At 30.0% G+C, this 16860-nt stretch overlaps 2 protein-coding genes across 2 annotated transcripts in view; one reads left to right on the plus strand and one right to left on the minus strand.

The window, feature by feature from the left end:
* The window catches only part of LOC106771247 (sucrose-binding protein-like), a 2402-nt gene extending 1264 nt beyond the window's left edge, over window positions 1–1138 (minus strand). Inside the window, exons 1-3 of the mRNA XM_014657196.2 lie at window positions 547–1138; window positions 219–394; window positions 34–114 (exon numbers count right to left, since the gene is read on the minus strand). Coding sequence (XP_014512682.1) covers window positions 34–114; window positions 219–394; window positions 547–1102 — 813 coding nt within the window. The 5' untranslated portion in view covers window positions 1103–1138. The remainder of the gene's footprint in view (window positions 1–33; window positions 115–218; window positions 395–546) is intronic.
* An 8163-nt stretch (window positions 1139–9301) lies between these two features.
* On the plus strand, window positions 9302–10334 carry LOC106771611 (non-specific lipid-transfer protein-like protein At2g13820). Its single transcript, XM_014657607.2, has 3 exons — window positions 9302–9684; window positions 9775–9885; window positions 10006–10334. Exons 1-3 carry the CDS (start codon window positions 9366–9368, stop codon window positions 10134–10136), a joined length of 561 nt encoding a protein of 186 aa, XP_014513093.1. The 5' UTR covers window positions 9302–9365; the 3' UTR covers window positions 10137–10334.
* The last annotated feature ends 6526 nt before the right edge of the window (window positions 10335–16860 follow it).

Below are 16860 nucleotides of genomic sequence, written 5' to 3' on the forward strand. Positions count from 1 at the left end.
ATATATANNATATATATAGCTAGTAGGGTCTACTTGGAGAGCAGCTTGGAGCACATTCCAGCCGAATGCTGATAGAACCGATTCTGGGTCTCGTCCTCCAGGCCCGAAAAATTCCTACACCACAATATCCTTAGATCAGCTTATATAAGCTAATCAGGGTGAAAAAATTCATTTATCAATTATCCATGATGATAATGCATGTGCTGAGAAGCAGTAACCTCAAATTTTCCAGGAGTGGAAATAGGTATATGGAGCATGGCAAGGAAGAGCTTCTCATTCTCATCTCTGTTAACGATGTATACTTGGGTGCCTGCTGGTATCGGTAACATGTCTCCAGATTCAAGCACGAACTTTTCTGTTTCACTTTCCTTCACCCACCCAAGTACGGCTCGCCCTACCAGATACCAAAACAAGAAATGAAAGTGGGAAATTTCAGAAATTGTACAGTATCCACCACTTTAAGCAACAGAGAAGGACAAAACACAATTAATAATAAAGAACTGAAATTAAAAAAGTATACATGTAGTTGTCTAAATGTATATATACCCTTTATGTTGAACAAAACAACATCAGAATCAAAGTGGCGTGGAGCGACGAACGCGTGCGCTCTAGCTTCTAGAATGGCTAAACGGATATTCTCAATGCCTTTAAGAAGCTTGGATTTCTCAGTGAACTTCTTCAGAACTCGAATTCTTCCATCATCTGTTTCAACCTTGGTGTCAAAATCCCAATCTTCTTCAAAAATGTAGGGATATTCCTCTTCCTCTTCCCCTCCTTCCTCTACTTCTTCTTCCTTTTCACCGCTTTCCTCCTCTTCGTCGTGCTCTTGAGGGGTACCTTCATGCTTTTTCTTCTTACGAATTTTCTCTTCTATTTGTTTCTCGTACTCATGCTTGAGACCATGGTACATGTCACAACTTTGAAGACACATCTGCTTCTCAGCTTCAGTGTATTGCAGCTGCTGTAGGCACTGGTGTTTGCATGTTTTAAGCTCAGGGTCTGCTGCTACCTCGGTTTCTTTCTTGGCGAAGGCTAGGGTTGAGAACAAGGCTAATAGGAAGAAGAGAGAGATAGGTAAAGAAAGATTGATTTTGATGGCCATGGTGTGGAAGAACACAGTGAATGTTTGAGATGAAAGGGTGCATTGTGTTTGTTTATATGAAGGGAAAGAGCAATGAATGGGATAGGAATTGCATGCAGTTGGACATGTGTTAATGTACGTGTCTCTTAGTTAGCAAGCAAGATAGGTAATAGATGCCAAGTAAAGAGGTGGGAAGACGTCGATATATACAAAACCATAAACAGATCAAACTTTTTTTGCTTTTTTCATACTCCTATCTTCCTACGACAATGATGGAAAGAGACCTAGTTAGTAGACACGTACCCTAAAACTATAAATGAATCATGTGTTGGGAATATTATCACTTATGTACTAATTGCTAAAAAACATCATAAAATAATTATTGTTTTGTATGATTTTTGTTTGAGAATTTAACTTGTCAGAAAATGTTGTTATCAGTTTTGAATTGAAGACATGTTAGTATATCAATTGTATTTAATAGGTAAATAATGACATTGTTAATTAGTATTTCTATAACGAAACTACATAATCAATAGAAATTTTAAGATAGAAAAAATTCAAAACATTAACTTAAATACATGAAAATAATTAGAAAAAACGGAGAAGGACGTTTACAGGCGTCTCCCACGGAAAAGTAAAAGGGGCGTTTCTCCCAAAAGCTTCTCCCTATGTCTCTAAGTTCACAGTTTTGTCTTCTAGAAAAAATATATACATGAAAAAAAGGAAAAAGTCTCTTTAACAATTTTTTTTGATAACTTTTTGACAACACATACGTGATAGTTTGTAATTGGTCAGTTTTAAATATTTTTTTAAAATAAATTCAAACACATCAATAAAATAGTGACACGTGTCCTGTTATAAAAAAGTTAAAAAAAAAGTGGTTAAAATATCATTGTCCTGAAAAAAAATTAGATGACAGTGTAATTTGCTTTCCAAATTGCATTTACTATTTTTATATTTACATACACCTCTAAGTTGTTCACTTTTCATACTTCATCCTTTTTCTCACTTTATCTTTCTTTTTTTTGTACTTGTGTGATGGTGCTTTACTTTTGATCAGAAATATAAAACATCTTACTTTAATTCGTTAACCTATATCTCTCCACCTCATTTCATCATCTAGGTATAAGTTTTTTTTTTCTCATTAAAATTTAACATATATATCTTTATTATATTTTGGATGTATTCTTATAAGAAATTCACGTAATTTTAAAATCTATTATAAAAGATTATTAAATTTCAAAATCCAAAAAAAAAAATCAGTTTAGAAAGTCACTAAATTTCAAAATGTAGTTTAATAAATTATCAAATTTTAAAATTCGGTTAAGATATTTATCAGATTTCAAAATTTAGTTAAGGTAATAGATGTATTTTGAAATTCAATTAAGATAGTCATCAAATTCGAGATCCGATTAAGATAATCACCAAATTTTAAACACCACAAAAAATTATGAAATTTCAATGAAATTTTACCTACACTTGTAGATAAATTTTAATCACCGACAAATTTTACTGGTGGGTTTTGAAATTTTAGTTAACGACAAAATTTACTGAGAAGATTCTTTACTGACAAAAAAATTCATCGATAAAATTCACCAATAATGTATATCTTTTACCAATAGAAAAATCCGTTGATGAAATTCGTCGAAAAAATGAATTATATATTACCAATGGAAAAATTCATTGATAAAATTCAGTTTGTAAGTGAAATATGTCTTAGTGACGAACTTTTCTTGTTAGTAATCTGTCGGTAAAAAAATAGCAAATTTTTCGCCCAAATTTTGTTTCTGTGTTAAAATATACATGCATTCATATTCTTAGAGACTCGTGTTTTTCGTCTTCTGAGACTCTCCTCCCACCATTACAACCACTGCAACATGGAGTCTAGTCATCCACCAACATTAAAACCCACCACCACTACAACCCACAACCATTGCAACCCATCACCACCGCTACAACCCACGATCTTCGTATTTCAACTTTTCCAACAAGCCCATATGATGTTGACACAACGGTATGACTAGGAACATCCCCAGCATCGACGACATCTTTCCTTCTTTCATATTTCTCTCTTAGATATGAGAATCTTGCAAATAAATTGGTTGTTTGAAAATAAACCACATCCTTGATTGATTGGAAATAAATTGGTTGTTCGTGTGATTCTTTGTTGGTGGCATACTTCGTCAAAAAGAAAAATTAAAGGAAGAAGAGGAAGGAGGATAGGAAGAAGATAAACCAGTTCATGGTATTTATCACCGAATTTTATCGAAAGATTTTTCTATTGATAATTACTAACAAATTTTACTCACAGAAAAATTCATCGATAATTATCAACGAAACAGAAATTTCGTCGGTAAAATTTACCGATGACAATTTAATTGATAAATTTTTTTCGTTAATAAATTGTTGTAATTTTAATTTACTGACAGATTTTAATCATCATTAATATCAATTTTCCTTGTAGTAGATATTCAGTTAAGGTAGTCACCGGTTTTTGAAATCGGCTTAAGGTAATCATCGAATTTTAAAATTCGGCTAAGGTAGTCATGGGTTTTGAAATTAAGTTAATGTAGTCACCATATTTCAAAATTTAGTTAAGAAAATCATCAGATTTCAAAATCCAGTTAAAAAATATGCCAAATTTTGAAATTAGGTTAAAAAATTCATCGAATTTTGAAATTCTATTAAGGAAGTCAATGGATTTCGAAATTCGTTTAAGAAATTTAGATTTCGAAAACATGTTAAGAAAGTCACCGAATTTCGAAATATACTTTAGGAAGTCATCAAACTTCGAAATTCGTTTAAGGTACTCACCATGTTTTGAAACCTGATTAAGAAAATCGTTTAATTTCGAAATTCGGTTAAAATTCCTAATTATTTTAAAACCTCATTGACATTCCTATTGGATTTCGAAATTTGGTATTCATTTAATATAATTTTTTCAAATTTTTAACTTTGTTTTTATTTTTAATTGTTTTAATATTGTTTTTGTAGTAATTTCTTGAGGTATTATTATTATTGAAGAAATGGGGTATTGGTCAACTTAGGAGAAAAACATTTGTGTTGTTAGGATGTCAAAGGGGAGAAAGTACAGGAAATACAAAATTGATGCTCAATCGAGTGTATACAACACAAGAAAATGTGAGTGTCCTTTTAAATTGAGGGACAAACCTATTTCTAATCAAGTAGGGTGAGTTTTGAAGGTTATATGCAGATATCATAACCATGATTTGGAAGAGAGTTTAGTTGGTCACGCTTTTGCTAGGAGGTTAAATCCCACTGAACAGTCATTGCTTATTCATATGATAAATTCAAATGAAGCTTGCAAATATTCTATTCACTCTCAAAGAAAATAATTATTATAATGTGACAACAATTAAGCAAATATACAATGCAAGATATACATACAAAATTTTATTGAGAGGTTTGACAATTGAATTATAGTAGTTGATGGTGATGTTAGAACGTGATAAATACATCCCTTAGAGTAGATGCATCGACGAACATGAAAGTGACCTCATTTGGGCTTCCATGTACTCATCTTCGATGCTTTGAACTTCCACCCTGTTGACATATAAGGCATACTTCTATTTGCTTCCTACTACTAAGCTTTATTCCTATCTACAATAGTTGACACAATAAGACCCGTGGAAACAAATAAAATTTTGGATTATTGAATACTAAAATGATATAAAGAAACAACAGAACCATCGTAGTATTTAAAATTATATTAAAAAACATATATAAATGTAATTAAATTGTTGAATGCATTTAATGTTATTTTGTTAATGGATACCACATACAAAACCAACAAAAATAGGTTGTCATTGCTTGAGATAGTTGAGATCACATATACAGGGTTGACTTTCTCAACAACCTTTGCATACTTATCAAGTGAACGGGAAAATAATTTCAATTGGGCTCTCAAAAGGCTTAGAAGACTATTTTTGACATAAAAGGGTGATCTACAAGTCTTTGTTAGTGACATAGACCTATCTTTGATGAATGTCATTGGTATTGTATTCCCTCAATGTTATCATCTCCTATGTCACTTCCGCATTCAGAAAAATATGCAAGTCAAGTGCAAAATGTTAGTCAATTCTATTGAAGCATGTGATGTCGTGATGGAATCATATGAAAATGTCATGGATTGTGAACATGAATCAATGTTTACAAATTGTGTTAATCACCTTCATCGTGCTTGTATTTCATGGCATTTATTATATAAATATGTTAATGAGTCTTGGATCATTCCATAAAAGACATACTTTGTAAAGGCATGGACAAACTGAGTTATGTATTTAGGAAACTAACTTATGTACTCATTAGATCATCATTATGCTATATAATGAGATAAAAGCGTCCTTTGAAAAATGTGTAAATCTTATGAGTGATGCTTTTAAAGGAAACAAACATAAAAGGAGCATTGGCATTTTGTATAGCATGGAATTGCATATGTCTCTAATAAAGTCAATGCAACAAAAGTGGAAATCAAGTTAATGGAGGAACAAATGCTGAAGCATATGAAGATAAATAATCATCTCTATCAAGCAATTGATAGAGAAAATTTGGATATTATTATATGAAACATCTAAAAACATATGGGACTCAATGAAGCAAAATTTTAGGGCTCAATTCGTGTTAAATGATCATAACTACAATTGTTGCAAATAAAGCAGGGAGAATCAACAAACTCATATTTGGGCTCGAACCCTGAAGATTTCTAAAAGAATGAAAGCATGCGTTGAAACCATGCACGAGAATGTCATCATTGATAATATTATGTGGTCTATGAAAAGAAATTTTAATTATGTAATGTGCTCTATTGAAGAATCTGACAACATGAAAGCCATGACAATAAATGAACTTCAAAGTAGCCTTCTAGTTCACGAACAACTAATGATGTTTGTTGTAGAAAAAGAATAGGCTTTGTAAATTGTGACAAATTACAGGGGAAGAGGAAGAGGTAAATTATCTTTTTGAGGTAAAGGAAGGGGAATACAACCATTGAACAAAGTTGAGGTTTAATGGTTTAAGTGTCGTAAACTTGGGCACTTTCAATATAAGTTATGTGGGAGAATAAGGCAAATTATGTTGAAGTAGAAGAAGAATTGGACAAGAAAGTGAACTTTTATTAATGGGCACTGTAGATGTCAAGGAAGAGAAAACGGATGAGGGGTTTCAAGACTCTGGATGTAGTAACCACATGAGTGGTCATAAAGATTGGTTCTAACAACTAGGTGAGGAATTTTTGTCACAAAGTGAAGTTAGGGAATGATGCATGAATTACTATTATGAGGAAATATAATGTTCATATGGTTGTGAATGGTATCACACATGTAATCTCTTAGGTGTATTATGTTCTTGAACTCAAGAATAACCTCTTAAGGGTAGAAAAACTTCAAGAGGAAGGCTTGATTATAATAATTCAAAACAAGAAATGTAGTGTTGTTTATCCTAAAAGGGACTAATTATGGAAATGAATATGAACAGTAGCATAATGTTTGTACTGACAACCACTGTATATAGTAGCAACAAACATAACATGTCTCTATGTGGAAGTGGAATGTGATTAATAACTATGTCACAATCGGCTAGGACATTTAACCTACGATGACTTAAAAACATTGGTTTCTAAACAAATGGTGAACGAGTTGCCCTCTGTCACAACTACTATAGTTTTATGCACACATTGCCTAGCGGGAAAAAACACTTAAATGCAATGTCGAGGAAAAGCCTATGGAAAGTAACAGAGAAGTTACAACTTATTCATGTTGACTTATGCGGGTGTATTCAACCTACATCAAGCAATAACAAGAAATAATTCCTAAATTTTATTAATGATTTATTACATAAAACTTAAGTATATTTTTTAAGTGAGAAGTCAAAAAAAATTTCTTTCTTTAAAAGTTTCAAATAATTGGTGAAAAAGGAGGTTAGAGAAAGAATTATTTGTGTGCAGATAGATAGAGGGGGAGAATTTACTTCCACCAAAAAAAATTTCAAAAATCATGGCATACAAAAACATGTTCCAAAAATATTTTGGCTAGAAACAACAAGACGGTGTGTTCACATTCTCAATAGAAGTCCCACAACAGTAGTGTTGGACAAACCCCCTAAAGAAGTATGGGTGAAATGAAGTTGTTTGTTAAGTATTTTCGAGTGTTTGGATGCTTAGCTTATGTCCATACACCACATTAACAAGGAACCAAGTTGGATGATGAGAGCAAGAGATTTGTTTTTCTTGGATCTAGTGATGAATCAAAGATATACAAACACTAGTGCAAAAATGAGTTTTACGATGACTTGTTATGTTGGTTATCATCCACTCGTCATATGAAATAACACAGTGACAAAATTGTAATTATGATAGAACTTTCTCATACTCCAATCCTTGATATTCCAGTTGAAGGAAGGGCTAAAAGGTATATGAGAGAACATATTTGGATGGATGATTATGAAAGGAAAGAAGGACTACCAGATGATGATAACATATATGCAATGACAGTGTTAAAAGATGATCTAGTGACATTTGAAGAAGCTGTCAAAAACAAGATGTTATGTTAATTAGGAAGTTGTTATTTTTTTTTTTTTGTAATAAGTTACGTTTGTTGTTGACCGGGTTTAGAAGGTGGAGCTAAAACTCAGTTGATGATGTAATTAGTTACTAACCCATGCTTACTACGTGAAATTAGTGACCTGATATATTATTTTTCTTGCTTCACTAGGTTTATGAGAACATAAGATTATTTGGTTTTTCAATATTCAATAATAGAATTCAAGTAATTTCATATAAAATAAAATCATGTTATCACAACACCTTTCGAAATGTTTATTCCAAAATATTATAAAAAAAGAAACCTGTTCGAAAACGTGGAATCTGAAGCCCATGATTCTTCCAGCAAAATCCGATCATTTAACCTTGTACAATGTTTATCGATAGTGGAAACAACATAATTACAGAGGTAATTGGTGCAATTATCATTTCTTGCATGTCAAAGGTTTAAGAAAGGCTAGAGAGGTGAGATCCCAGTTGTTGGACATGTTAACTGCTAGAATGGGATGCCATGTCATCTTCATCCAAGTAGTTGTCTTTATTGTAAGGGTTGCACTCTTGAGTATGTGGTTTATCAATAATTAATCCTAACCACGAAGGATTACATGCAGTGTGCCATGACAATGGAACCCTAAAGGCTGGTTAACTTGGGACAATGTTTTTGTATGTTAAGGAGTCTGATACATGGTTACTGAAACATAACAAGAAACAAAAACAAGAGAAAACATCTATAGACAAGGAGATGGAGAACTTGAAGAAGGTACAAGCAAAAGTGAAAGAACAAGGGAGGGAGGGGTAAGAGAATTTGTGACGCAAGAGGGGCATTCGGCGACACAAGAAAGGAAGAAGGGAATGTGAAATTAGGGTTTTAAAGTTTTTAATAAATTTTTAATTGAGGATAAAATGGAGATATCATAATTCATGGGAGTGTAGGAAACAAAAGTCGGCGCAGGAAGAAATGCCCCTTCTTGTACCCACGGTGGACCCGATTTGATTTGGAGGCCCATTGCATGCACATTACCAATATTCCGATTTTCATATCAATATATAGATAAAATGCACAACTTGTCAATAAAGGGGTATTTTAAGTAATGGTTGTTTTTGTTTATATTTGATCAGAATTTTGAGATAAAGATGGATTTTGTTTTAATGTCATGAATCTGATATGTAAAGTTCCATAGAAACAAGTAAAATATATAAGATTGGTTTGTGTTATATGATCGAGAATAGAGGAAAATAGGTAGATTTGAAGACGAGGGAGAGTAAGTACGTTCAACTACCTTACAACAATAATCTTGTCAAAGATTTTTAGTATGGTATGGTTCGGTGGGCTACAAATTATAATGGTCAGAGTCATTGTTATCTAGCAATTCTTATTTAAATTATAAAACAATTAAATTACAGAAAAAGATAACATTTATATGTTCTAACCAATAAAAATTTGGAAATTAACTAATGAATTTATATGCTACTCATAATAAAAAAAGATATTTATTTATTTAATTAAAAAGTTAATTAAACAAAACACTTCCTTTTAAGGAAAAAGTTTTGCCTTAACGTGTCTTTAATCAGAAAGGGTAGGCAACCTAATTTACTTGTCTATGTCTTAGAATTAGTTTTTCCTCTATATAACTCATATAACTCCGACCCTTTTTACCCTCTGTATCAATATCAGCACGCAAACATTCATAGTTCAGATTTCTGATCTGTGGGAAGTTTCTGAATATAATGGCTTTTAGAGGGTTTATGTTGTGTGTAGTTACGGTTATGGTGGCTACCATATGTACTAAAAATGCTACTGCTCAATCAGGTTGCAGCAGTACACTGACTAGCTTGAGCCCTTGCCTGAACTACGTAATGGGAAGTTCTTCAACCCCATCAACTCCATGTTGCTCACAGCTCTCAACCATTGTCCAATCTTCACCACAGTGTCTTTGCTCCTTGCTCAGTGGTGGTTCCACTTTCGGAATTACCATTAATCAGACTCTTGCTTTGTCTCTCCCTGCTGCTTGTAAAGTTCAAACACCCCCAGTTAGCCAGTGTCAAGGTAACAATATTAAGTCTATCATAAGTAAAACGAAAGCATGAATTGGCTAATAATAATGCATTGAGTTTGTTCTCATGATTTGATTTTTAGCTGGGAATGGACCAACACCTCCTTCCACTGCTCCAGTTGCTTCTCCTTCTGATTCTTCAGCTGAATCACCTCAAGAGTCAATATCACCTTCTGCTTCAGACTTTCCATCAGGTATAACCACTTTGATCTTAACGTAATTAATTCAGAAAGAAAGAAAGATTATGTTCAAATAGTTGTATACACATGCATGTACATAGTAACATAGGTGATGTTTTTACTGGTGAATTGCAGGTGCAGGATCTAAAACGGTTCCATCAACAGATGGTGGTTCATCTGATGGAAACGCTGTTGAAGTCCCTTCTCACTTGGTGTTCTATCTTATTGCCATTGTGTCTTTTGTCTTGACCTTCATCAAGTTCTGATTATTTTTGTGCCAACTGAGATTTGGGTGCTCAAATTTTATGTTTAGCGTTCGTTTACGAAGATATTTGCACGTCCTTGTATAAATAAAAATATTAAATAGAAGAAGTAAATTCATATGAAGTTCATTCTTTTTTTCGAGGGATTTGATGTACAAGTTACTTGTTTGTGCTGATCCACTACTATTTCTTCTTGGTGTAGATTGGTTATCTACTTTCTTGTTAAATAAAGGACACCATTAGTTAAATATTTATTTCACAAGTTTTTAACACATAATGTTTTTTTAAGAAAAAAAACTTCTCTATAATATGTTTACGATCCAAAGTTTATCAATTATTTGTCATCATAAGAAAATTAAATAAAATAAAAGAGTACAAAACATTGGAAATTACACTAAACTCATGATAAAAGTTACAATCAATGAAATACAAATTCTATTATGAAAAAAATTTAAATAATATAATAAGAAACCATAAGTATTCATCTTAAGTTAATTGATAGTTGGAACTTGTCATATTAAGTCCATAAAAGAAACCATCATACCTTTTCTAGTTTGAATTTTTAAAAATTTCAACACCAAAGAACTATTATTATTCACATGCTTCTTAGATTTATTCTCAGCCATACATACTAATTTCTTCATTTGAAAAATAGTATAAAGAAACACAATTAGATCCTAACTACATAAACTGAAGAATCAAATCCAAAAAAGAAAACTACAAATTCCAAAAAACCTCCTTCAACCATTTCTATATCCACATAATAATAGAACAAATGAAAAAAATATTCAACATTATTATCGCACAAAGAACAAATAAAACATAAAATCACTCATTTCTTTTAACATCCAAATTAATAGGTAAACAATCATACAACAACTTTGAAAGAGCTAAAGTTTTAATTAGTGGCACCTCACTCGGTCAAATAAAGTTCCTTCAATCCACATATTTCATACTATAAGAGTAAAATTTGTTTACAACTCTTTGAGAAATCACACGAGTATCATCTAAAATTCAATTAACCACATCATTATCCTCATGAACTATTAAAGAAGAAATATAACATAAATTGACTACAAAAGAAGAAAAGTTCAAGTGAGTACTTGTCTATGCCAAATGAATAACAGAGTATAGTCTTAACTTTATAAAAATAAGGAATTCTAGTCAACTTAAATATATAAACGTTAAAACATCAACTATCATTTCAAAGATTAATATAATCACTCGTACCTAATGATCAAATGTTATTTTAAAAAACAATATCATATGTATTCTTACTACCATATCAAATTCACAATGATTAATTGATATATTAATATTTATATAATTTTTTTATAGTTGTCTTGCCAGAATTAATAAAAAATAAATTAGTGCTTTTACACAAATTTCCTTTATCATAATAACTTCAAGTATTTATTATCAAAAAAGAAACAAGAAATTTAAACAAAAAAATAACTAATTGAATAAGTTTAATGCGAATTCAGCCAACGAGATATAATTTAATACAAGTATTGGTTATCCAGTTAACAAAGGAAGTGGACAAATTATGCCTCTTCGAGTCAATGATTGAATAAGTCTTTCACCGTCGCAATAGAAAATGAAAAAAGACGAAGAGAATAGGAAATAAAAGAAAATGATAGAAGAAGTGTACTCTAAGTCTAACTCAAGTTTACAAAACTACTTGTAAGGATAGGTTTGCACCCACATATATATTATAAAATTGTCTTATCTTTAGTCGATGTGAAACTTCCAACACAACCCTCTAACATTAAGGTATATACATCTCGTGTGTAGGACTAGACATTAATGGATGATCCGATAGAGAGTGAAATAATAAACCCAACAAATCTCAAATTTAGTTTGGATAATTAAGAAGTAGACTTTAAGTCTAATTCAACCTTACAAAATCGGCTTGTAAGGTGAGGCACCTACATATATACTGCAAATTGATCTTATCTCTAGTCGATGTAAGACTTCTGCCACATCCCCTCGAGGTATATACATTTCGTGCTTAGGACTAGACCTTAATGGATGGTCTAATTAGACCTGATAGCTGGTCGAACAATAGATTCAACAAATATCAAATTTCACTATAAAAGACTCTAAAATCCTACTATTATATCATTTTAAGAATTAAATTTTAAGTTTAACTCAACCTTATAAAATTGACTTGTAAAATAAGATTTACACTCACTTATATACTCCAAAATAACTTTATCAATAACCAATATAAAAATTCCAATAAATAAATAAATAAATATATATATATATATATATATATATATATATATATATATATATATATATAAACTAAGATGAATCTTGGATATTCATAAGGTCTTAAAACTATAACAAAGAAATACAATAGACTAAAAAATTTCAATTTATAAAAAATTCTTTAATATGTCCAAGTACCAATATTTCAATGGGATGAATATTTATATATAAAAAATGTAAGCAAAATTAACTCTACAGCCACTAAATAACATATTCGTATTTTTTATAACAATCCATATAATAGTTTTTTCAAGATTTTTGTATATTCTTTGATATTCTCACATAGTCTTGTTTTGAGAATGGTACTTAGAATAATTGGGGTGAGTTTTTTTCATCTCCTACTTAAAGAACTATTTGATATCTAAACCCATGATAACCACTAACATCATTTTAGCGTTGTAACTTCATCCTTTACACTCCACGCACATCTTAAAAAGAGTTAATTACTGAATCTAAAATGTGTAAACAAACTAAAAAAATCACAACAATTAGTGTTGGAAATTCGACAACAACCATGATCAAACAACAAAATGAGCATGGACCCATTTTGATGGGTGTAGCCATGGGAATTGAAAAGGACGCATATAAAATCCCATGTTGGAGACATACATGATTGGAAAACGTAGCATCAATGGTTCATCAATCTGGCCCGTCAAGTAGATTTATCCCTTTGCTCCTCAAATCTAATGCTTACTCCTAATATTTAGCTTTTACAATTAACATAATCACAACAAAAATCAAATTGCATTCTAAGAGATCACATATTCTTTCAACTTCTAATTAAATTATATTACTAAAACTATTTTTTAATAAATAAACTTTAATTGAAATAATTTTATACTGTTTTATATCATTTAATGACTATATGTATTATCATGTAAAATGTTTTTATATTGTCATTCAATCCTAATGTGTCTATGATAAATATATTAATTTTTTACTATGTATAAAACTTTTTTCATATTGATATTACATAAATTAAACTATAAAAAATATCAGATGATTTCTGGTTCGCAATATACAAAATAAGATGTTCTAAATAAATTAAGAATTTAAGTAGAATACTTTGACAGGAAAACATGTTTTCATACTAATAAAATAAAAATGTATCAGATAGATAATTTTTGTAATGATTGTTTCAAAGAGTATATGTCTCTATTAATTTCTAATTGTTAGAAAACTATAAAGAGTATTTCGAATACATTGTTTAGGCTTAATTTTAATTTAAACGATGAGAAAATTTTATAGTATTACATTTAGAGAGTAGTTGGTAGAATTTGTGGAATATCTATTTAAATTTTATAGCATGAATATTATGAGCACTTTTATATTATTGAAATAGTTTTCTTTTAACTTATTCAATTTATGCTAATAAATTTTACAGTCAAATTTTCGAGTTATATATGTATAAGCATCTCTTTACATATAAGAAAATTATTTAACATCTATTATTTTTCTTTATAACTTTTTCCATTAGTAATGCCATTATTCATACTTGCATTTTTTTCTTTTTTATTTTTTCCCCTTTTAGAAATGTATTTGTTTTTAAAAAACAACAAAAGTAAAAGTGAAAAAAGAAAAGTAATTAAAATCAATGAAACAAAAGTAAAATATAATGAAAGAGAAGTAAAAGTTTTAATACATTAAAAAAAACAAATTAAAAAAAATAGTTATTGAGTATTTTGAATAATTTTTCTTCTCTTCTTCCATCTAAAACAGATAGACCACATAATTACTAAGCCATGCTTTATTATCCTTTCTTCTGTCTTGGAGGAATTACAAATGACAAAAGAATATAATTTCAGTTTTCCTTTTGCATGTCTAAAATCATTCCAGATATTTTAAAAAATATTTAAAATTTATATCTATAAAAGAACTATTTAACAATATAAATTCTAACAATGTTTTAATGTTGGGAAGAAAACGTATTGAATAAAATAATATTATTTTGAGAAGAAAAAAACAAGAATTTTGTGTGTTTTTTTCAATTTTAAGAAATGTGGTGACATAGAGGCGTAGAAAATACGGCAATAAATTATGAGTGTACGTATTTGGCGTGGAGCTGGAGTGGAAGCATACAAGGTTGATAGTGGGCCCTACCATTTGTGAAATTCCGAAATGTTTTTCTTTTATTTATTTCCATTTATGACCCACATGTTTTTGATTGAGTAGATGGACCACCCACCCGAAAACCACACACTTTCTTTCACCCACTACCTTATGTTTTTGTTTTGGAAATACCACAATTTGATGAGACATCCTACACGCATGATTCCCTTAATTATATTGTGTGGAAAAACTAAGCAAAACAATTACAATCTAATGCTTACACTCAAATATACATTCTGTGTATTTCAGGTATATCATGCTTTAAAAACTCTGTCAAAAACCCATTAAATTTTCTAGTTTCGAATATTTCACATGGGATGTTGCACGATTTCAGTTATAGAATAAACCAAATAAGACTATGGTTTAATAATTCAATACATTACCTCAACTTACAAGTTACAAACTTGCATAAAAGGTGTCTGCATATCAAAGTTAAGCCATAGCTACATATAAACTTGTTTATAGAAGGAAAATAGAAGAAGTTGTTTATACAAAGAGTACACTTCAACCATCCTACTGTGTAATCAAACTTCATACTCTATCATTATCAACTATTTATTCAAGTTGTTAGGATTTAGAGTATAAGTTTGGGTTTTATATTAAATAATATGTACAAACAAAAATATTTACATATTTATTAATAATTTATTGGTATTTTCCCTTGCACGAACTCAACTCAAGTAAAAATGAAACTCGTATATGAAAATTTGGAAATACTAATCATAAATTTTTTATCCTTTGGTGGGATTTATCTAATAACTATTTGCTAAATTTATGTAAGTAAAAGAAGAACAATTATTGTTGAATGTAATCATCATGGAAACTTTACCATTTTATCACAATTTTAATTTAAGAGCTTCTATAAAACCTTTTTTACTCTTAAGGTGTGTTTACTTTAGGAAGATTATTTGGAGGGGAGTGACTGGATGAATTTGACAGAATTTAAGAGTAAAGTTTTTGTTGTTTATTTGAGTGGATTTGGAGGTGAGTGAAGTAGATTTGAAAATAAAATTTGTGAGAATTAGTGTAGAATTTGACCGATATGACACATAAAAAATGGTTTAATTGGTAAAGATTGAAGATTATCAAAATACTCCTAGTAGTAAAACTAATATAAAATGATAATTATTAATATTATATATAATTGGAAAAATTATTATAAAGAGAGAAAAAATAAAAAGTAATTTTTAAAATTACATCATCATCATCATCATCATTATTTTGTGAAACACAAATGAACTTCTATTCTTATTTTTCAATTGCAACATAAAATCAATTGCACCTGGAAAATGAAAATAAGTTTCACATGGGAAATAATTCATTGGAGATAGTATTGTAAAATACATTTCTCCTTCCACAAATCTCCTCTCACCAAGGAGATGGGATATTACACTTATCCCGCAAATCAGTGCATCAATTCAATTTCAAATATTCAGAAGTGAACACGATGATTCTTCACAAATTTGTGTCTTTCACAATCTTCTGGACACAGTAAATAATTTCAAATGAAGAGAGCCTTAGGGTGTGTTCACTTGAAGAAATGAATTTGAAAGAGAGGAAATGAATGAATTTGAAATGATTTGAGAGTAAATTGATTATTATTTTTTTGAAGGGATTTGGAGGTAAATGAGAATATATTTGAAAGTAAAATTTGTAAAAGCTAGTATAAGATTTGATTAATATAACATACAAAATAGGGTTAAATATGATTTTAGTCCCTATACTTTGGGGCGATTTTGGTTTTAGTCCCTCTTTCAAACTAAGGTACAATTTAGTCCTTCAACTTTAGAAAACTCTGGTTTTAGTCTTTTTAACCAATTTTTTTAACTTTATTTGTGGTTTCAAACGCGTTTCTCAGTTAAGATTGAAGCAAAAATGTGTCAAACAGTGTAAGCAATCCAAATGCTATAATGAAACGTGCTTGAAACAGCAAATAAAGTTAAAAAAAATTTGGTAAAAATGACTAAAACCAGAGTTTTCTAAAGTTGAAGAACTAAATTGTACCTTAGTTTGAAAGAGGGACTAAAACCAAAATCGTCCCAAAGTATAGGGACTAAAAACATATTTATGTTTAAATAAATGTCTAAATAAATAAATAAAATAAAAAGTACCAAATTACCCATAATGTAATAGTTATATAAACTAATTTGTGAGTAAAATATTTTCTGGTAAAAATTTGAAATATTAAAATTAAAAAAATCATTAAATAATTAAAACAATATATTTTTTAGAATTATTATTATTATTATTATTATTATAATATTGAAAATAATTGAACAAGAATAATATAATAAAATGTTATTCCCCTCCTACAAATCTTCTCTCATAAGAGAGATATATG

The sequence above is a fragment of the Vigna radiata genome, chromosome 8, assembly GCF_000741045.1.
Source record: "Vigna radiata var. radiata cultivar VC1973A chromosome 8, Vradiata_ver6, whole genome shotgun sequence".
Classification (NCBI taxonomy): Eukaryota; Viridiplantae; Streptophyta; class Magnoliopsida; order Fabales; family Fabaceae; genus Vigna; species Vigna radiata.